This window comes from Andrographis paniculata, unplaced genomic scaffold (assembly GCF_009805555.1).
Source record: "Andrographis paniculata isolate CXL003 unplaced genomic scaffold, ASM980555v1 Contig69END, whole genome shotgun sequence".
NCBI classification, from domain to species: Eukaryota; Viridiplantae; Streptophyta; class Magnoliopsida; order Lamiales; family Acanthaceae; genus Andrographis; species Andrographis paniculata.
The window spans coordinates 1,089,461-1,113,191 of record NW_026137605.1 but is presented as its reverse complement, the minus strand read 5'-3'; the positions used below and the strand labels follow the sequence as shown (position 1 = coordinate 1,113,191).

General features: G+C 32.7%; 3 protein-coding genes across 7 annotated transcripts; all 3 read right to left on the bottom strand.

Annotated features, from left to right (window-relative positions):
* Positions 1-7,152: 7,152 nt before the first annotated feature.
* Positions 7,153-10,533, bottom strand: LOC127263463 (fructose-bisphosphate aldolase 1, cytoplasmic-like). Its single transcript, XM_051292495.1, has 4 exons — positions 10,447-10,533; positions 9,607-9,834; positions 8,522-9,365; positions 7,153-7,408 (listed from the first exon to the last, which is right to left on the bottom strand). The coding sequence occupies exons 1-3, from the start codon at positions 10,472-10,474 to the stop codon at positions 8,539-8,541; spliced, it is 1,083 nt and encodes a 360-aa protein (XP_051148452.1). The 5' UTR covers positions 10,475-10,533; the 3' UTR covers positions 7,153-7,408; positions 8,522-8,538.
* Positions 10,534-12,146: 1,613 nt separating this feature from the next.
* LOC127263509 (uncharacterized) lies at positions 12,147-13,357 on the bottom strand. The gene is made up of 2 exons (XM_051292568.1): positions 13,207-13,357; positions 12,147-13,135 (listed from the first exon to the last, which is right to left on the bottom strand). Exon 2 carries the CDS (start codon positions 12,943-12,945, stop codon positions 12,454-12,456), a length of 492 nt encoding a protein of 163 aa, XP_051148525.1. The 5' UTR covers positions 12,946-13,135; positions 13,207-13,357; the 3' UTR covers positions 12,147-12,453.
* Positions 13,358-15,575: 2,218 nt separating this feature from the next.
* LOC127263507 (uncharacterized) lies at positions 15,576-23,481 on the bottom strand. 5 transcript variants are annotated; one of them, XR_007841485.1, is made up of 10 exons: positions 22,706-23,481; positions 21,386-21,487; positions 20,996-21,250; positions 20,025-20,141; positions 19,592-19,939; positions 17,708-19,378; positions 17,491-17,612; positions 17,194-17,313; positions 15,899-16,102; positions 15,576-15,697 (listed from the first exon to the last, which is right to left on the bottom strand). XR_007841485.1 is itself a non-coding variant. In XM_051292567.1 (8 exons), the coding sequence occupies exons 1-7, from the start codon at positions 23,093-23,095 to the stop codon at positions 17,598-17,600; spliced, it is 2,898 nt and encodes a 965-aa protein (XP_051148524.1). In that variant the 5' UTR covers positions 23,096-23,481; the 3' UTR covers positions 17,038-17,313; positions 17,571-17,597. The 5 variants fall into 5 exon arrangements, 2 of the variants coding, with proteins under 2 accessions (XP_051148524.1, XP_051148523.1); XR_007841486.1 differs by having other exon boundaries at positions 17,571-17,612; XR_007841487.1 differs by lacking the exons at positions 15,576-15,697; positions 15,899-16,102 and having other exon boundaries at positions 17,038-17,313.
* Positions 23,482-23,731: the final 250 nt, after the last annotated feature.

The window sequence follows — 23,731 nt, the reverse complement described above, 5'->3', positions numbered from 1 at the left end:
ATTGAAATAGGTAATTTTGAGTTGAACAGACGAAAATAGTAAAAATGCTACTTTGAATAAGAATAGATATCAACGTAATAACATTTATGTAATATATTATAAATTGTAAGGTTATTTATTAAATTAGGTAGGTAATACAATTATTAAATTAAAAATGATACTTTTTTTTTTTTATGAAAGACAAAAATAAAAAATAATATTTTTCTTATGTGACAAGAAAAATATTTGATTTGATTTTATTTCATTTTTGAAATAATAAAAAAATTCAATTCAACATATAAATATAGTAAGATTCCGTGTGACTTGTCATATCATGCCTAAGTTCAACTGAAAGGTTTACTTAAAGTGCACTCGTCATAAAATAATGAATGTAGATTCTCACCTCATCAAGTAATAATAATAATAATAATAATAATAATAATAATAATATACATGTATATATTTCTTTTCATTCTACAAAAATGTGTTTTTCTTTATATTATCCTACACCATTAGTTCATTTTTTATTTGAGAATATGTTCAATTAGAATAGAGATAAAATTGCTACTGTGTGTTTCAAATAATACTAGTAAATATTAAGTTGAAAAAAAAAAAAAATGCTAGCTAGAGTATAACTATAAATTTGATGGACATTAAAGGTTTGTTTTTTTTTTTTTTTTTTTGTTGTTTGAAATAAAGTTTTAATTTGAATTTTTAATTAAGTAATATTTTATGTGATATTTTTTGAGAAAAAAATATTAATTTTTTTATTAATAATTGTATCAAATAAATAGTGTTGATTTTAATTTTAAATGATAAAATAATAAACTTTATTATTGTGAAAATAATTACTTATTTTCCTTTTTTTTTAATTTCTTGTAAATTTAACAATTTTAAACACACTTAATAACTATAAATTAATTTAATTAAACTCTTACACATGACTCATTCAAAATCTCTTTATTTTATCTCTCTTTAATCAAAAAATATTTTTATCTTTATTTAAAACTTCTTATTTTTTTTATAAAATTAGTTATGTTAATTATAGACTAATAAATATTTTTTATTTATTTGTATTATATAAAATTTTATTTTCTAAAAAATGATATATATATTATATATATTATTGCAATATATAATGTGTTCTTTTAGTGAAAAAAAAAACTCCATATAATTTTCTCAAAAAATTACTATATTATATACATTAATTATTTTTAAATTATCTACAAAATTTTATGTATCCCATATTAAAAAATATTTTTTCAAATTATTTTACAAAACAAACACACCCACAGTGTTTAAAATATTTAAATGTCTTTTCTAAAATAATAACACCACCATTTACATAAAAAATTATTATAACCACTACAATTAACATACTACATCCGCCATAAAAAGCGTACCGTAGGTGTTGTATACATTGATATTTGAATATTAATTATTATATTAATAAATAGTATAAATCAAGAAAAGATACAAAAATACTTTTATTAGTCTCTTATAATAAAAATACAATGATATTTTTTTAAGTAAATTTTACAAATATAAAGATATTTTTAATGTTAAACACAATGACCCAAAACGCTAAAGTTACCCTTCTTATAGGACAGAGGTAGTATTAAATTATATTACCTAAAATACTATATCTGTAACCAAATAAGTCATCTCACTCAAGGGATGAAGTATTATATTAAATAATTATTTTTTGTTATATAAAACACTATTAATCTATTATATTTAAATTATTCACAATGTAAAATAGTTTTGATTTGAAATTGAAAATTTTTATTTATAGTTTAACGTAAATACTCCATCCGTCCCATAACAAAATATTCATTTTTTCATTTTAGTTCGTCTCATAACAAAGTATCCATTTTTTTTTAGTAACTGTACTACTATCTATCCAACATTACAAATACCCTTACAACTTACAATATATTACACAAATATCATTACTTTTATATCACACATACTAATAAGATTATTTTAGTCATTTCTACATTACTTCTACTATATCTCAATATAATACTAATATTTTTAAAACTACGTACAAAAAGCAAATGAATATTTAATTCCGAGACGGAGGGAGTAATATTTTAATATAATATTTTATAAGATAAAATAATACACCTTAAAATAGGTTATTTTACTTTTGACACGGATTCTAATATTGTGTGTTGGTTACTTTATACTCTCTCATGTCCCACATATTATGTCATATTTTTTATTTTTATCCGTTACATAATATGTTACTTTACCTTCTTGGAAAAGTATTTACATTTTAGTCATATTTTATATTTTATAATTTATAATTATTTGCTCTTAATCTTAATATATAATTAAATTATAATTAGTTTTACTAATATATTCTTAATTATTTACTAATTATACTTCTCGTATCTATCGTAATTGTGACACCATAATTGGGATGAAAGGAGTACTTTTTATCCAGTAAAAACAAAACATAGTACTCCCTCCGTCATTCAATTCTATTATCATTTTTTTTTTTTGTTATTATCCAAATTTATTTTTATTTTTTTTAGTAAAAAAATATCACTTTTTTTATATTTTTTCTTTACCCAAGAAAGTAAAAAATTCTATTTTTATTTATTTTTCTAAAATTTATGTCCTGATCAAATGAACACACAATTAGGTTACAGATGACATGTATCTTTACCAAAAGATATACACATCTATTTTTTTATATAATTGACAAAAATAGAGATTGGACTTTATTTTAATTTTTTTTTTGACAGAGTAAATATATTTCACTAAAAATTATAAATACTAAATAGTATTGATTTATATATCTTGTTTGTATTTTTTTATTCATTATTTTTTTAAACTTTTAAATCAATCTAACTTAATTGCAAAATTAAACTAGAAAGACGTTAGATTATTTATTTACAAGGAACATAGTCAAATTCATTTGAAAAAAAAAAAAAAAATTGAATAATATATATTCTTTTTGTCTTAAATTGAAAATATATTTCTAAAATTTTTATATGTTCTTTTAAAAATATTTTTTTTTATTATAGTAAAAATAATAACAAACAAATATAAAAATATTTTAATTTTTATATAAATTACAAATATATTATTATGTATATATATAATACAAAATGGTAAAAATATCAAAATTATTTTATACATTCATATTAATTAATAAAATATTACTCCTTCAATTTCATTCAAATTACATTTTATAGTAAATTAAAAAATAATACTAAAATTTTATTAATAAATCAAAGTATACAAGAAATTTTGATATCTTTATAATTTGATTTTATATATAAAATAATTATATATATAATAATATATTTATAATTTAAATAAAAATTTAAAATACTTTTATATTAATATATAATTACTTTTATTAAAAATAAATTGAACAAACATATAAAAATAGTAAAAAAAAAATACTTTTAATTAAAAAAAAGAATATTATTATAAAAATTCAAAACTACCTCCGTCTCGAAAGAAGAGTAACGTTTATTTTTTGCTCGTGAATTTTTTAATATTAGTATTATATTGGTTTATAATTAAAAAAAGATAACAATGTTTCTATTAGATTGTGTAATGTAAAAGAAATGATATTTGTGTAATATATTAGAAGTATTAATTATGTTAGGTATGTAATACAATTACTAAATAAGAAAATTGTATTCTTTTTTTGGAAAGAAAAAAATGAAAAATAGTATTCCCTCCGTCTTATAAATATAGTCTTACTTGGGTTGGACACGGGATTTAAGGAATATTGATACTCCCTCCGTCCCAATACAATTGTCTTGTTTACTATTTTTGTCCGTCCCAAAACAATAGTCTCATTTCCATAAATAATCATATCACCATAAAATTATCTTTACTTTTTCATTATTATTACACAATTGCCACTACTTTTTACACTAATATGCTCACAAGGGCAAAAAAGTCATTTATTTTTACTTTTTACCAACTATCAATATAATATCAATATTTTTTAAATCTCGTGCCCAACACAACAAGACTGTACTTTTGGGACGGTGGGAGTATTATATTGGTAGTCGGTAAAAATATGGATAAAAGACTTTTTTGCTCTTGTGAATATATAACTGTAAAAACTAGTGGCAATTGTTTAATAAAAATAAAAAAATAAAAATAATTTTACGGTAATATAGTTATTTATGAAAATAAAATTATTATTTTAAAATAAAAAAAATAATAAATAAGATAATTATATTTAATCGGATGGAGTAGTATTACGGAAAGGAGAAAGTACTTAAAATTCTTTTTAAGGAGTATAAGACAAAAGTAGGAGTGAGAGTAAGAGTGAGAGTGAAAGAGGAGGCATTGACATGAGGATGACGTAAGTGAAGTGAAAATTATGGAAACAGTTAAAAAAGGGAAGAATTAAATGTTGTAACAGTCATCAGTTGTTTTCTCCCTCTCCTTTTCCTTCTCATCTCATCATCATACTATCATCTTCATTATTTTTTATTTTTTATTTTTTTTTTCTATTTATACATATAATAATAATATTATTACTTCATTCCATTCGTCATGCAAATATTTGCTCATGTAACTGAGCACGAGTTTTAATAAAAATGAGTAATAATTGTTAATTTTTTTATAGTAAAAAATAGTATAAAAGTAAAATAATTTTTTACTTAAAAAAAATGAAAATATTTTTTAATGACAAACCAAAAAATTAGTATTTTTTTTTATAAGGATGAAATTAAACGGGAGAGATATATGCAGAAATATATTTTCGAATTTCTTTTATAATTCATCAACATTAATTTGTTTAAAAATATTATACTCCTTTTATCCAATTTTAATTGATGTTTTTTTTTTTTTTTGTCTATTTTATAATAATTGATATATTTTTCTTGAATAAAATTTATTAAATTAAAATATACTTAACAAATATAAATTAACTTATATAAAATATAACATCATGTATCATATAGGACAATTATGTATGACAAGCAAGACCAAGAAGCCAGTTTATCTTCATACCACCAGATTATTGTGTAATTATTAAGTAATTAAAAAAAATATATTAATAAAAATAATTATATATTAAAATAAATAATTTATTATTAAAAAAATATATTATAAATTATATGTATATATAAATAGATAGATAGATAGGTTTGATTTGACCAGTTACTGACCTGTCTTCAGAGAGCTGTCGGCCCACTTCTGATAACCCCAATTTGGAAGATGGAATTCGATTTTCGCTTATTAAATTAAATATTTATTTATTTAATTATTTATTTATGACGTAGGTAGCTTATTACTACTAGTTTATTAGCCTAGGTTAGCTACATAGATGGAAGATAGGGAGGTAGGTAGGGTGCATTGGCATCTCATCTAACTTAGTTTAATTTGTCATATCACTTTTATAATACTATTAGCATATGATTTGTTTAATTTGTGCTTGGATTTTAAATTTTAATTTCAATTACTCTCTCGTTTCAAAATTATAATCTGAGTTGTATTTTACACAGGATTTAAGTAATATTAATATTATATTGGTCGTGAGTAAAAAGTACGGGTAAAATATTTTTTTGTTTTTGTGAGTATATTAGTGTAAAAAGTAGTGACAATTATGTAATAATAATGAAAAAAGTAAGAGTAGTTTTATAGTTATACGATTATTTATAGAAATAAGACTATTGTTTTGGGACGGACAAAAATAATAAACATGATTATTGTATTGGAACGGATGAAGTATATTTTAATACAAAAATTGAACAATATATTTTCATTAACGATGCCGCTAAATAATTAGTAGAAAAAAATGACTTTGAAACTTTGTCAACCTCGAAGGATTGAGTGAGCATAATGATGTGTTTACATATGTTTTAAAAGGATTTTAAGTTAGTTTAAAATCAATAAAAAAATAATTGATATAATATAAATAAATATTAGATAAAATATTTTTAAATACAATTATATAAAAAAAAAAAAAAACATAAATAAATAAACCCTAAAAAATATAAGATGGGCGGTTGCAGCCGGTCCATTTGTTCTATTGGTCATAGATATATATATTTGGAAAATTCAAATAATAAGAAGATAGCTTACATGTTACAAAAAAAGTTTTCCGTAGCAACTGTTCATGGCTCATGGCTCATAATTAAAAAATAGTTCATATTTTAAAATATTAGCATATTATTATTATTATTAAATTTTAAATTTTAATTTTTTATAATTATTCAAATTTAATTTTAATTTTAAATTTTAATTATATATTTTTTTTTCCCTCAAATCTTATTCCTAACTACGCTACACTGAATCTTCTCAAATCCAGTCTGTCGCCTATGGAATTGCCTCAAGAGCACTCCAAGACTTTCCCAGAGCATCTAAAAAATCTTGTAGAAAACCACTTTATCACCAGAAAGTTTCTATAACAAAATTTCGAACATAAATACTTCTTTCGTCACATTTATTTTTTGTATCTTCTACTTAGCATTAAAAATATCGTTATATTTGTATATATATATTTTTTATAAATGTCATTCAATTAGTATTATAAGATGCTAATGAAAGTATTTTTGTATTTTTTTTTTAATTTGTATTATATTTTGATATAATAATTAATATTCAAATATCAATACGCAAAAAGTAAATTAGACCCTTATCCGGACGGAGTTAGTATTATATTGGAAAAGCTAACAAAAACTCAAATTAGAGTTTGAATAGAACATCAGAGATTGACTTTCAGATCCCACATTCTAGATTTATGCAGACAAGCAACATGATATTCCTTTCTAGCACTGCACAAAAGGAATTGTATCAAACTAAAATAAAATGCAAAAAGATGAATACAAGTATTAGTGAGATCAAACTAAAATAAAAAGATTAGGTAAGGGACCAATAATACTTCATCACATATAATTATTGTCCAATATTGTGACTTACAAAAATCAAAATAGAAGAATAGGTGGACAAATCCAAAGAAAAATCAAAGGGCAAAGAAGTTGATCTTGATCTTGATCTTAGAAAAATCAAATCCTCGACGCCTCATGTCACCAGTACGCATTTTTGGATAGCGACTGCGGATTCCCACGTTATAAAAAAAAAAAAAAAAAAAAAAAAAAAAAAAAAATCATAACAAACATACCACTAAGCATATAGCCCAGAAAATTTACCATAATTTCTTAATCATAATGAAAATTACCCAAATTGCATTGAAAGCACAAACCATCCAAAATCTATTTGCTATCAGATTGAAGCCTGATTTTTTAGAAATGTATACCCATAAAAATATTGAATCAAACTATTTCATAAAACAAAGAATCAAACTATTTCATAAAACAAACATGCTTGAATTATTGAGAGTATGAATCAACATAAAATGCAATAAATTTCAAACGCTTTTCTGTCGGGGCGATTTTGTCTTTGTAGTACGGGTAAATCCAATCGTCGGTCGTCGTATATTCTTCATCCAAGAAAGATGCAAAAGTAACAAGAAGCTCATCAATCAAAATTCAAAATGATTTTCGACAATAATCCTGGGTGATCGATCCAATGTAACTAGTCACTATGCAAGAAAAGGTAAAATATGTTGTGCATATATGTAGCTTTTGAAAATCATTTGAATCCGCAGAAATAAGTAGATCGAGAATTGAAAACATTGATATTGAATTCATAAGAAGATAATGAAATACAAAATGAAATTGCCCAATCCAATCCTCTATTATAATTGCAAAAATTGAAAATACAAGAGAAGAATTTAGAAAAATAAAAGAAGAACTCACCTACATGAAAAGCTTGATGACAACAAAAATGAGGAAAACTAATGCACAAGTCTTTCTCTATATTTAATGAAAGGACTATGCACACACCAAAATCGAAAAACAGAATTCCTAACAAACTAACTCACAATGTGACACCTAATTCACACGGAGGAATTTAACCCAAATCCAACTTCTCATTTTCTGATAATGGCCCATCGAGTGTATCATATTCTTCATCTATTGATATTGCAATACATTCTTGAACTTCAGCTACCGCTACATTCTTCATAAGTATAATCCACTCGAAGTGTATTTATTTAAAATTTCTAAAACCTCACTCTTGTTTATTAGCATTTTTTAATATAGTTTCAAATTTAACATATTCTAGAAAATTATCTAGAACAACACAAAGATAACGTACATATATATTTTTGTACATATTAATTTAAACTAGTAGAAATACGTATTATTAATTTATCTATATACAAGAGTCAATTAGCACTCCCATTGTTTTTTTAAGTGAACAAACAACATTAATCTTTGAAAAAATGAAATAAAACAAGAGATTTCGCGATGATCCACGCTCAAAAACAAAAAGAATTACAATCCTCAAAATCCTTCCATCATTGAACATGGAAGCGATGTTTATGATCTAGAGAAAGATCTAACATGCCCAATCTTATGGGCATGGCAGGGCAGGCCGATCACGTTCCTCGATCCTGCCCTTATTACCACAAAAAAAAAATAATAATAAAATAATAATTTCCTATAGAGCTTAGGCTTAATTAGCTAAAAAAACAACAAAACATGGTTACCTCAATGAATGATCGAATCAGTACTTGTAGTCCTTAACATGGAGGCTCTCGGAGGCCCCCTCGGCGGCGCCGGCGCCGCCCTGGTAAGTGCCGAGCGTAGCCTCGGAGTTCGCCTTGCACCTCTCCACAAACACCTTCTGCGCCTTCTGGAAGTTGTCGGCCTTCCCCGCCCATGCCTTGAGCGTGCTCTGCTGCAGGGCACGTCCGTACGAAAATGTCAGCGACCATGGCTTCTTCGTCTTCAGCTTATTCATGGCGTTCAGGTTCACCGTCGCCTCCTCCTCCGACTGCCCGCCGGAGAGGAACACCACCGCCGGGACGGCCGCCGGCATCGTGCGCTGGAGGGCGCGCACAGTGTACTCGGCGATGACCTCCGGCGCCAACTTCTTGCCGCCGGCGTCGGAGCCGGGGGTGACCATGTTCGGCTTGAGGAGCGTCCCCTCGAGGAGGACGTGGTGGTCGTTGAGCGCCTTGTAGCACGCGGCGAGCACGCGCTCCGTCACGTGGGCGCAGCGGTCGATGTCGTGGGGGCCGTCGACGAGGATCTCCGGCTCGACGATGGGGACGAGGCCGTTCTCCTGGCAGATCATGGCGTAGCGCGCCAAGCCGTAGGCGTTCTCGTGGATGGCTAGCGGGGACGGCTCGTTGGCGCCGATCTTGAGGACGGCGCGCCACTTGGCGAAACGCGCGCCGGCTTTGTAGTACTCGGCGCAGCGCTGGCCGAGGTCGTCGAGCCCCTGCGTCGTCGTTTCGCCATTTGTGCCGGGGAGCTCCACCACGCCCTTGTCCACCTTGATTCCCGGCAGAGCTCCGCCTTCCTTCATCACATCCACAAATGGCTTCCCTGAGACCAGACCAGACCAGACCAGACCAGATCATGTTAAAATTTATCTGTATATCAACCTATTTTATTTGATTATTTATTTATTAACTTTTTTAAATCAAAATAAACTAATATATATGTAGAGACTAATCATTTAACTTTTTTTCGCATTTTTAATTAAATACCCAACACATAATCGATTTGGAATTTCAATTGATCGTTCTATTGAAATTTCAATTTCAATTTGATCGATTGGACGTACCTGCGGCGGTTTTCTGGTAGAGAGTTTCCTCGAAGAGGATGACGCCGCTGAGGTACTGCATAGCTCCGGGAGCTGTGAAGAGAAGCTCTCGGAGAGTTCTCCTGTTGGCCTCGTTGTTCTCGACATTGATGCCGGAGAATCGCTTTCCGATGGTGCTGGTGGACTCGTCGGCGGCGAGGATACCCTTGCCGGGAGTGCCGATGTATGCAGCGTTCTTAATAAGCTCATCTGCCAAAATTGGAACCGCCGGTGAGGAAAAAATTGCAGAATCATTTACCGCAGTTGTTTAATTTCTCTACAAAGAGTTTTGCATCCATGGAAGTATGGATCGAGCAGAATTCAACATAATTAGGAAAGAGAATTCGAAACAACTGATCTAAATCTATAACCAAAAATTGGAACCGCCAGTGAGGTAAAAATTGCGAAATCGTTTGCCGCAAGCAATTGTTAAATTTCTCCATGGAAGTGTGAATCGAACAGAACTCAACACAATTCGAAGCAACTGATCTAAATCTATAACCAAGTCAGCGATGAATTAAAACAATTAAAGGTCTCGCAACTGCAAACTCAACAGCATTATAAGATACGAAAACAAATCGAAACCGCTGCACATTTCAAATGCTCAATTCCATTAGCGTAACCTCCATTCGGAAGAACAAAAACGAATCAAACAGATCGATCGGAAAATGCAAATCAGTAATCAGCCAGCAATCGAATAAAAAAGGAAATACAGCCATTCATTCATTAATTCATATTTATTCTACAACATGGAAAATCACAATAAAAATCAACAACATTTCTCAAAACATGGAATACAGTAATTCATACATACATACATACCAGCGTACTTTCCCCTGTAGCAAGACATGATTGATAGGTCGACGTATGAATGAATGATAGTGATGGCTGGAAGGCAGATTGATCGTGGTGAAGAGGGAAGGTGCGCGGTGAAGCATTTATACCCATCGGGGGAAATCTGGACCGTCGAAATTGTCGCGCTTACGTTTCCTCCACCAAGTATGCTCCCACCCCTTCCCTTCCCTTCCCTTCCCTTCCCTTCCTTGTCTGTCTCTTCCTCCCTAAATTTAGAATTAGAATTAATTTAATATTTTATCACTCCTAAACAAGCCATTTATGGCTAATAGTAACAGCGCATTAACTACTTCCTCCAAGCTCCCAATTAATATTTTTAAAATTTAAAATAATTAATTACATTATACATATATATTTTATTTTATTTTATTTTATCTTATTTTATCTTATGTGATCGTATCATTCAAATAAAAATAAATAAATATATATTTTTTATTTAATTTTTAAATTATTTCAAATTATTCTATTTAACATTAATTACTGATCCAATCAATAGACAAAAATAACTCAGAAGTCTTGCTTTTTTATGGTCATGAGAATTGAGAAGTGTTCTTTACAAAAAAAAAATATTAATATTAATAAATAAATAATATAATCCCTTCGTCTCATATAATTTGTTCATATTTTTTATTTTCGTCCGTCCCACATAATTTGTCTTTTCCTTTTTTGAAAAATTAATTATACACTTTAATCATATTTTAAAATTTAAAATTTAATTTTTTTAATTTTAATTAAACTATAGTTATCTTAATCTTAATCTAAAATTATTTTTATTAAATAATAATTATTTTTTCTAATATATTTCTTAATTACTTATTAATTATACTTTACCTAAATTCTCGTGTCTACAATAATACACTCATATTACATGGGACGGAGGGAGTACAATTTTATTATACAAAACACTTATTTTGTATAATAAAAGTATATATTGTTTGTTGATAATTACAACTGTGTATGCTAAAATCAATTATTGAGTGCATTGTATGAGACTATAATATTATATTAATTTTTTTGGTCATGAGAAGTATCCTTTAGAAAAACATTAATATTAATAAATAAACATCACACAGTCTTATTATAGAAAGCATATGTTGTGTATAATAAAAATATTTGTTGTTTATTTATAATTATAAATGTGTTGTATAATAGTATGATGTATTAAAATCAATAGTTGGATGTGCTATATGAAATTACAACATAACGCTATTAATTTATATGTTATATTTGTATTATACTCCCTCCGTCCCAAAATTATGGTCTTATTTGAGTTGGACACGAAATTTAAGGAACATTGATATTATATTGATAATTGGTAAAAAGTATGATTAAAAGATTTTTTTGTCACTGTGAATGTATTAGTATAAAAAATAGTGATATTTGTATAATAATAATGAAAAAGTAAGGATAATTTCATTGTGATACGAGTATTTATGGAAATGAGACTATTGTTTTGAGACGGACAAAAATGATAAACAAAATTATTGTACTGGTATAGAGGGTATTAATATTAGATGTACTGTCTGTAATAATATCGTCGGCACCGTGTGCGTGTATATATATATATATATAACACAATATAAACATAGGGTCAATATACATTGATGTACAGTTAATTCATCAATACATACAAATCAAATCCTTACGCACAAAATAAACACATAACACATCTATATATATTATTCCCATCAGGGTAAGCCAAAAAAACAACAAACCCACATCAGGAAACCCAAAAAAAAATAAAATCAAGATCCCGTAAGGAATAGCCTGTTTACGAAGAACTTATAAATTGCCATACATGCTTCTTCGTCCAGTGTAATTTGTCTTATCAGACTCAATTTGCAAGTATTAAATTCGGCAGCAAATTTACCTAGTGCGTACTCTCCGATAACAATTGCAAATTTCCACGTCATATAAAAAAATAAAAATAAAAATAAATACAAACAAACAGACCAACCAAAAACACCATAATCATCAACCCATATTCTTACGAACACAAATCCTCAAACAAAACCCTTCTTGACAATAGTTCATCAAACCCTTCTTCTCCACCTCCTCCATCCACCACAGCCTGCAACTTTCCCCTCCATTAACACCACCACCCTCCCTAGTCCTGAACAAGAACACAGCCTCCCCTGACCTCTCCCCAAACACCCAATCATGAACATCCCACATCACGTCCACCACCACCCCGTCCACAAACACCGTCTCCTTCCCCCGGAAGTTCCACCGGACCTTCCTCACCTCCGCCACGCTCCTCCCGTCCATGCACACCCGCACCGCCGGCTCCCCCCGCCGCCACTCGATCCCCACCGCATGCTGCCGCCCCCCCTCGCGGAACCTCGCCGTCGTCGCAACTGCCGTTGCGCCAGAGAATCGCTCGCTCCGCGACTCCAGCCTGCAGTCGCATGCGCGTTTCTCCGCCGCCGCCGCTGCCGCTGCTGCTGCGTCGAGTTTGTTGTCCATGTCGCCGAGGATCAGGCCCGGCTCCGAGTCGAGCAGCACAACGAGGTAAAACCCGCTCGTCGGCTCGGGTTGTCCCGAGACGTATTGTGCATGGCAGAAATTCCAGAGGACTTCGATTCGCAGGCTTTTCGTTTCGAGGAACTTCGTGCCTCGACCCTTGCGGAAATGGATTGAGCTTTGTCCCGAATCGCTGCATGAGAAGACGTGATCGGAGATTACGATTGACGAGCCGTGTTTCGACCATGTTAGGCTGATCCAGACCTGTTTCCCTGTCGATAATTTGACTCGATACGTGCACGTTGCTGCCTGTTGGATCGAGGGACTCGGATTCGGTGAATCGTAGTTCGTAGGGCTGCGACATTGTGAATTCGAGACCTTGATCGCACCTTCGCGGTGACAAAATCCAATGCCCTTTTTCATCTTGTCAGAATCGAAATAAGCCGTGCGTCGTTGTCGTTGTCGTCGAAGATACTGTCATGAAGTTTTGTTTGGGATTATATGCTTTACCTGTGAAGGAAGAAAACAGAGTGCTTGAGACCTGAATTATGTTATGTTCCTTCCTTCTCTAACAGTCTTTCCTTTGTAACTGTAAACAAGAAATTAATCAAATAAAATTCGCAGTTAGTCGAAAATTAATCGTCTGATAAGTAGATATTTGATCAAATGATCAATCTTGTAAGGATCAGGCTTACCGGGTTATTTCTAAACTGGATTCTTCGAAAACAATCGAATCCCTGTCTTCAAATACAGCTCAAAAAGGAGAATTCAAAACAACCTGCAAAGAATGAACAAACCTGCGAATTTAACACAAAAACAGTGAAGATCGAATTTAAATCTAATCAAGCGACGAATGTGTAATGACAAAGAAGTTAGTTAACCAGAAGGAATATGCAGATTCTGTAAAGCTACCTACCCGAGTGATCAAACCAAAGTATCTATACTTGAATGCCATAATTAGAGTCAATAGAAAAACACAGAATAGCAATCGAATTCAATCCCTACCATGAACAAGGAGAATGAGAAATTAAGGAGAGCAGAAACTAATATGGCAAAAATTCTCTCAACAATCAAAAAGGAAAAGAAAAGTGATGTTAACATCCCTTTCGCGGCTCCACCTGTGCTAGCTATCGACATTGGATCGGATTGGAGTTGCAGTTGGGAACATTAAATTTTGCTAACTCAAGTTTTGACATGAGAATGTAGAGATGTCCTTTTTAAAGGATGCCCTACCTCAACTAACCCTACAAAAAAATGGGAATAGAGAGTGAAACTGCACATGGCTTAGATAGACACCCCAAAAAGTCTGATTTCAGTATAAAGTCATGTATTGATATGTTCCTCAAAGTATATACTAACAAGAATGGTGGACCAAACTGCATGCTTAACTCGAGTTTTGGCTACATGGTTCGTAAACAATGTGAGATTAAACATTCCCCCGAAAAAAAAAAAAGAGAATCGAACGCTTTCTTCTCTTTGCAGTATTTTACTATTGAATCTCTTCATTTTTTTCTTTAAAAATATCACATCAAATAAATCTTTAACATAGAAAAGAAAAAAAAAGCCATAAAGTGCCCCCATATAATACACTACATAATCAGTAACAAGTGAACATAAACTTTTCGACACCAGATCCATAATATCTTCAGATCTTTATAAAAGTTTGTATCTTGAAATCTGATAACGCCTTCCTAAAGTTCACCGATCAACATCATCATTTATTCACTGCTAACTTGCTCTGTCGATATATCTATTCAGAAACTCACAAACTACAGTTCGGGATCGATTAAAGTAGGTCCTAAACTTGAAGTTTTCCAAGAAGATTTTGGGATAATCTAATAGTTTGATCTTTTCAAAATATATACTTATAAGTGGATTACTATTCTCTTCACTATAAATCAAGTCAAATCTTATTTAATTCAAATACTTAACTCAAAACCAAACCTAAACTTAGGGATTTGACTGCAACAATTTTCTATAAAGAAACTTAAGATCTCTACTAGGAGTGATTTGGGAGCTCAATGGAATCCAACAATTAGCTCTGTTTTTTTTTTTCAGTTTTTGTTTACTATACAATTTCGTCGTTCTCAATAAAAACATACCCATTTTTTATACAAACATCACATCCAACACTATTTCGCCCCATAAAACAGCAAAAATCAAAATCTATAAAACACGAAAAGAACACACACGCCTAATGAATGAATGGGGTGGATACACCTGGTGTTGAATTCCAAGGATCTCCCAAGAATTACACCTCTCCAACACTTTTTCTGGCATGGCCATTGCACAACAACCAATTAACCAAAGAAAGAAGACTTTTACAGGGACAAAAAAACCTTCTCCATTTGGCAACCAAAAGTAGAAGATTCTGGAATTCGAGGACAATCATGATGCACCCTCAAATCCAATATTGCTTTGTTCGAATTTGTTTTCGCCCTTCTCACCTTACTCAACCTACATCTAAAGTAAATTCGACTTTATTTTATTTTATCTTTTATACAAAATATCACATCCAACCACTATATTCAATATAAACATAACCTTAATATCTTAAAGAAACATATAAATAAATTGTAACATATATATATGATCAAACCAAAATTCCCACAATTCAGATTGAGTTATTTTACCTGGTATTGAAAAGATAAAACAAAAAGTATAGGCATGCATGAGTAGGAGATTTCCCTGCATCAACTTTACTTCAACTTGAAGTGAGTCTGACAACGGCACTGGATTGAGGGACCTCTGATGCCTGTAAGTTTCAATCAAGAACATTAGTGTAAAAGGATGAGAAATGCGAGCCAAGATTGCGAATTCAGAGAATCATGGATGTCTGTGGCATGCTTGAGCGAATAATGAATGCTCCATGGCCATCATTATCATTTCTTTCTGCGGCATTTTATCGAACACCTAATGTGCAACTGCGGAATCCCTTCTGCAACTGTAACTTAACTGTGAGGAATCGAAGAGACTTCCTGATTGTGGCGGCCATAAGTGATCAAAACTGGGCAAATTATCCTCCATTCTTCGCGAAACCAGATCAAAGTTGGAGTCCTCCGAATCGGGGAAGATGTTCGTACTTCAAATTTTGGGAATTGCATGCGTCTTTGATTTATTGAAGATCGGATTTTGGTGGATTGTCGTAAAAATTTGCATACTGTTCATTTGAGTTTTTTTTTTAAAAATAATAATAACAATAATTAAATACTCCATGAATAAAAATATATATATATATATATTTGTTGCGCACGAAATAGCAATGAAAACACGAAATATTTTTTCTTTGTTTAGTACTGTTTTGATGTGATTATTTCCTTTTAAAAAAAAATCAATATATATTCCATTTCACGAAATATTATATTAAATATTAAAATGTTTACCTAATTAAAAATTTTGAGTACATTTAATTTGTATTTACATAATTGAATTGAAGTAGTATGTTTTGAATTTATATTTATATAGAATGACAAACCCTCCTTGTATATTAAGAACTGAGACATTCTCATTTGACCGTTAGATCCGTATTTGATCCTAGAGTCTTATATGAGTAGGGATTTGATCTATTGTATCATGAAATTAATTAAATTAATTTATATTTATTAAATATATTTTAATTTAATAAATTTTACTAAAAATAAAAATATATCAATTGAAATTAAAAAATAAAATAAAAATCATTATATATATATATCAATTGAAATAGAAAAAATATAATCAAGGTAAAAAAAAAGAGCATTAATAGCAAAATGATAAAATGGATATAACAAAAAAATAAAAACAAAAACAAAATTCCAATCTCAATCCAAGAAATGATTCGGCAAAATCCCCAATAAATTACACTATTCATCATCATCATTTTTTTTTCAAAAATACTGTTAAATATAATATTCTTTCTCACAAAAATATTATATCAAATAATTTTTTCAATTTATTTTCTCAAAATTCCAAAAGTCACTGTCTAAATAGTAAGAATTGCACTCATTGCAAAAGTTAACCAAATACCTTACCGCAAGAGTTCCAAAAGCCAACACAGTCTCATCAAATAACTTTTTTTCCATAATAGAACTTCTATTAAAAAATTTTACAAAAAAAAAAAACAAAAACAAACATATTACAGATAAACACACCCTATAGTTTTTTCAATGGCATTTACACAACTTCTAAGGGTCATCAAAACCAAATAACATCAATCAAGCCATAAATTGATCAACTTCAATATATTGAGTAATTGAACAGAACAGTACATACCAAAAGGGTTACAACAAGCTGCTTTCCCAACGTCAAAGATGTCTCCCCTGATGCATCGTTGCATGTTAAAAACAGGTATACAGGCAGGCTCGATATGTATGCATGTATGTATGTCGCTCACTGCAAGCCAGACGCCGGCATTAACAATAATCAGCAAGCCTCATCACACAACAACAAATGAAACAAATGAGTGTGTGTTGTGACAGAAGAACCATCATCCATCGACAAGATAACACACAACAATAAACAAAAGGAATAAAGAACCTATATAGCAGCGCAGCTCAATGGTAAACGTACAAAATTTTTCTGTTCATTTCCCTGGCATGCGCAGCCGGGATTCTCAAAGTGAGCATACAGAATTGTACAAGATTCGATACCTTATTACTTGCACTCTCTCCATCTCATCATGAATCTTTTTCCTGCGAATTGGATCGAGTCAAGATGATTGGGTCGACGTAAAAAGTACGAGAAGAGATTGGGATTCGACTATTTAAGAAGGGAAATAAATACTTACCAGTTTGACATCACAAATGATTCTCAAGCTATGCAAAGAGTCGTCCGACATGCAATCAGCATGGACAATAGGACTTTGTACAGCAGTAGGACTTTTTGTTCCAATGCCTTCATGAATCTCAGACGACGGGGTGGTCAAGTAAACAGCTCCTTTGAACATCCATCCGTTCCTTTTCCGACTGTAAAAATCTTCAAACAACTCACCACACAATACACATGCAAATTGACTTTCATCAGCAGGGATCATCTGGTCATCATTCTCAATCATTTCTATTGAATCTCCCGACACATCGGCGGAACTGTCGCCAGCATGAGAAGCATGATTTCCAGCAATCCAATAAACTGCATCGTTATACCATCTCCTAGAAATCTTGCTTGAAGGACTTCCATCAGAGACCTGCAATGCATGCCATTGCGTGTGTCTATCTAGCTGTTCTTGGAGTTTGAGTCCAAGACCGCATATCCCGCACCTATGTGAAAGGTCGGAGAGGTCACTGATCACATCGGGATGAAATTGGCGAATCACTTCAGACTTGAATTCAAAACCCATACGATGCCCGACTTTTGTTGTTGAATGGGGGAAATCTTCAGAACCCTTTGCAGCAGGCTTATGTGAAATGGGATCATCTTTTACAGGTACGGGAGATTTTGACCTTGGCGCTGGAACAGGAGAAACTGTAGCTGAACTTGTGGTTGCGATTTCAGAACCTCTGACCGGAGGTTGCTGAGGTATCTCAGGTAAGGCTGACAGCAGTGAATCAGAGTTCGAAGCAGATATCAATCCTTTTGCAACCAAAGAGCTTATAAGGCTAGAAACAGGATTGGAGGCCGAATGAGCGGCAGCTGACTCAGGCACAGCTTCTTGTGAACTTGCCTTAGTTTTCAATGCAGCATCTAATGAAGAGCTAGTAAAGGATTGTCCCGGTGAGTCGATAGTAAGCGGATTCGACTGGTCAGATGATGAATTCCCCATACTTGAGCGGCTTTCTGATCCCAACATTTGTTTTGCTGCCAAATTCTGTCCTTGACCTGGCTGCACAATTTTACTGTGTTGAGTTGAAGACATCATATCGAGTGAAGGCCGCAGGCTTTGGGGTTTCACTCTCTGCATGCTAGCAGGATAAATATCCTGAGAAGTTGAAGGCAGAGAACTTTCAGAAAACAGATCGCCATATTCTGTATTTTTAGGACCTAGAGGCTTTCTTGGATCCTTCGGTCCAATCAAAGGCTGGTGGCGCTCAACAAAATTGCTTCCACGCTGTTGATTCAGATTGTGTGGCAAGAGAGATGGTGACGGAGGGCGTTGGTGCAATCGTGGCTGCACTGAGAGTGGTGCAGCTCCAAGAGCCTGTGGGTGCTCTGTCCCGGAAATTGTGGGCCCTGACCATGCCTTTGTCGAAGATTTAAAGCCTGAGGTTCCAATATGAGGATTACCCAACTGTGGAAGAGATGTCCGGCTCACTGTACTTTGAGAACTTTTCAACCCGGACGGATATGCCTCATTGTAGCCTGATGCATTCTTACCAATATCCAGGAGATTCCTCCCTGGTATTCGAGTTCCAGTATCCATCTGCCGAAAATCCATAGGCATAGAATCAACTGAGGCTTCATCATAATCCCTTGAACCAATATCATTCATAGTTTGCTGCGCACTGAGATTACTGTCGAAGCCCTACACAAGACATAAAAGATTTAATCATTGGCAGGAGTGCCACAAATGTTTCTTCTTGAAAGGCCTAACATAATATCACCACATGAAATATAAAATGTAGCCTCATTTAATAAAGCAATCATGACATAAACCACTCTCAACTTTGTTTAGCCCAACAATAATGAGACAGCAATGCAGACAATGTAACCAAGTAGAATCATTAACAGTACTTACCAATCGATGATCATTATCAGGTGCCCAGTGATCTTTAGCAGAAGCATTAATTGCACCACGAACGGTGGATATTGAATTCATCTCATCCCACATATACTCCTCTTCCTCGGTGTTCTTCCAGTTGGAACTTCCACTGGCTATGTTTTCATTGAGCTGTAGATCCGAGTCTAAATTTGTAGAGTCGTGTGCAGCAAAACTTTCAAGTCCATGCTTCAGACCAAAACCATTCTTTTTGTGCAACATTCTAGACATATCACTGGATCCATATTCTGCATCTGCATAAGCTGCAGTTGAACTTCTGTCACGAACTAGGTCACTTGCATGATCTCTCGGATGATGCTGAACAGACTGCAAGTTTTGAGCAATTCAAAAGTCAATAATACAAGGGCAGGGGCACAAAAGAGCATCCCAAGATAACTATGTATTACCGCACCTTAGCATAGGGATTGGCCCATGATCTCCCTGAACCAACACTCACAGTTCTCCCTAGTGGCTCAATATCCTCATGGGAGTTCACTTGGACTCCACTAGTGTCACTGTCTGCTCTTACCTTCAAAGAATTAAAATTAGAACAGGTTAACATTATGTTATTCTAATATCTCACTCGAACATTGTGGCAGTAAACATGAGTCTTCAGATGACTAATTGACATCTTTATAGAAATGAGGAATCTCAGATTGGTGCAAAAAAGCAAAACTAAAAGATACAATAAATGAAAACAGATACCTATATAATGCAATCCAATATACCAAAAACATTTATAGACAAATCAATGCCATTCTACTGCAGCAACCAGGCTAACTAATTAGCTAATATATGTGTTGGCCCCAAGTAACTTCAGCCATGGAGGGCGTCTTTAAAGAGGCTTCATTAATTGGGTCGCAATTTGGTAACAAGATCCTCGATAATAGGTACTCAAGAATTGATAAGCCAGTCTACATTAAATTATGATTTACCAACGGAGAGACAACATAAACAAAATCATAGGAATACCATTTCTGTAATTATACGAAGCACAGAGTGGGTAATGAATGCAAAGACAACAAAGGTGACTAAATAAATGTATGACCAAGTTCAGGGGCTTGTTTTATTCACTTTATTACGAGAGAGAGAGAGAGAGAGAGAAAATAAAATAGCATCCGAGAAGGCATGCCTCAGGCAACTCTTCTCAACACCTTCCACATCATTTTATGCCATTCAAAAGTCTCAGCCAAAGCAAATCAATTTTCTTCCTTTATGTTACACATTGGTTTCTCTTCTGTTCTTATCCAAGGCAAGTATGTCTTCATGATGCCATTTCAATATATAACTGGAATATAATAAGATTGCTTTCCTGCAGCATCACGAGTCAGGAATCTTCATACAACAAATAATGCTTATTTCAAAGGCTTGTGAGATACTTACCCTGGCACTCTGCAGTCGCTGCCTAGCCTCCAAATATTTAGGGTTTACATGAATGCCGTGTGCAGGACGTTGGGCTTGTGATTCAGTTCTAGATGCTATTCCAGAAGATGAACCATTGGACGTGTTAGTGAATCCAAGTTCCCTCTCAATCATTTGAAGTGTCTGAGGAGGGAAGACACCTTTCCAGGTGCCAAAAAGGTGGCGCATCCCTGGGTGCATTGGAGGATCGACCTGTCTATATGCCTTACAAAATACCTGAAATTTATCATAGAGAATCCAAAAATTCAGAGACCAATGGAGACAGAGTCTGTAGGCACAAATCTTGCATAAACAATCATCCTGATTCATTCTAAGGTTATAATAAAAGAAAAGGTACTTATAAAATCTCACCTCTGGTAACCTGGACGCAAAGTACTTTATATAATCCCTCCCAATGTTCTTGACAATGCTGTCTAATAAATATAGAGAAGGCAGTTTTTGGTCACTAGGAACCTGTAATAGATTTCCAGGGATCAGGCATAATACCCACAAGTAGAAATATGTACAGAATTGTGTAATAACTGAATGACATACGCATAAAACATCCGCCATGCATGCTTCCTTATCGTGAATAAGTAAAACATACATATATAGATTATGCAACTAAACAAAACACAAAGCAGTGAAAATGCAATGGAAACCCATTATATTAACGTTCATAATAAACAAAGACCAAAAAGCAGACAGATTTCTTGGTGAAATGTTTGTGAATGAGAAGGCAGCAAAATGCAATAGAGGCCATATCTCTGTTTTTTATCACAGATCTGAATCTTAATCTTATCCAAGGACCAAAAAGTAGATAAGCAAGATTCTGGTAATAGACAATCAAATATTAATAAGATCAAATTACAAAAATTCATTTCTAAAGAAACAACTTCATCTTTTGAAACTACAAAAATACCTAAAATAAACATTGAAACCATAATTTTTTATGGTTAATTGGATTCCAGTAACTTGGGAATAAAATGAACATCTTAGTGACAGGTGTCAACCACATTCAAATAGCATCATAAATAAAAACCGAAACAGACGCAATCCCAGAAGATATCAATCTATTGAAGATAAAGAAAGATCATCTATGTAATTAATCAAAGCTCATGCAAGATCCTATGCTGAAAATTTCACCATAATCAACACAAGGCAGAAAAAAATCTCCAAACAGAAGAGTAAGTATTAAATACTCAAACGATTCTGCAGGTTATACAACCAAATAACCACAAGGAGAAGCTAAAAATAAATACAAGTCGTTACAATGTCAGTTACCGTTCTCGATAGTAAAAATCAATTCTTGTCCACAAATTGAGCAGTTACAATCCAATGCAGTTGTCTACTAAAACCCGACAACCATGTAGAGTAGAATGCAATGTAGAAAATTGTTTAAAAAAGAACAGGCCACTTAGGATTTCAGCATTGGGTGCATATTAAATCCGATTCCTTCTGTCCTGCTCATCACACATCCTTGGACTAGTTTTGATTATGTAGACATAAATCTGCTGGACTGATGCAAAGAAAATGAAAACTTGCAGAGAACAATCATGGCAACCAACTCTTTTCTTGAAAGAATGAAATTAAAAGAGGGAATCCATTGACCAGAGATATATTTACAAATTATACATCTTTGCACCATCAGAAATCACCATGCCTAGAAGCTGAATGTAAAGGCAGAGTCACCTCAAGAATATTGGCACAGACTGTGGCTGCAATAGCCTTGGCGGCATGTACATTCTCCCCGGCGATAATGGTCAAGTTGGTTATTATCGGCTTGGAGTTGAAAGTCAGCTCAGCCAAAGCCGTCTTGTACTGAGCCACCAGCTCATGGTACAGCTGCTGGCCCGGCTGGTGTCTGTACGGTCCGCGAACAGAATCGCTGCTCTCGGAATCTCGGTCCTTGTGAGCTCTGGAAGCTCCGCCGCCGGAATTGGGAACCGCCGGCCGCTGAACAAATCCGGCGCGGCCGTTGGAAATTCGATCGGACGGCGCCGCGTTATCGATGAGGCGCGGGCGCTTCGGCCCCGTCTCTCGGGAAAGAGATTTATCAAAGGGTCTGCGTGTACTCTCCATTGCCGAATCACGAAAACCCTAATCCGACAATTCAATAGCTCACCTCAACTCAACCAACTCAACTCTACAATATTTTACAATTCACGGACCGAAATTGGAACGCAATCTGCTAATTCGCAGCTGGATTAGTATGAAAACCCTAATTCCACAACGAATCGAAGCCTCTATGCACAAAAACAAAGAAACGAAAATAATAAATAAATAACTGCAAGAGTACAATCGGATTCACAGAGAACAACACATCAATCGCATGAGGAGAAGCACCAGCACCAAATTGGTCGCCAAAGATATTGAACAACAGAGAGAGAGAGGGGCGAGGAGCGATAGGGCTTTTGCCTTTTGGTGGAAGTGTGGCCTATGCGTCCAACGAATGAACAGTAAATAATTTGCAGTAATGTCTCTCTATATACACATATATATATATATTTATTTATACTTAAGAGTGTGGTAAAATTTTTAAATTAAAATAGTGGTAATATGAAGTAAAAATAAGAATTAATATGATATTTTAAATATAAAATTGATTTTTATAATAATATAAAATATAAAAAATAAAAAATAAAAATTTAATTTGATATTTTAAAAAAAAAAATTAAATAAATAATAAATTTTTTTTTGCAAAATCCCTATAACAAA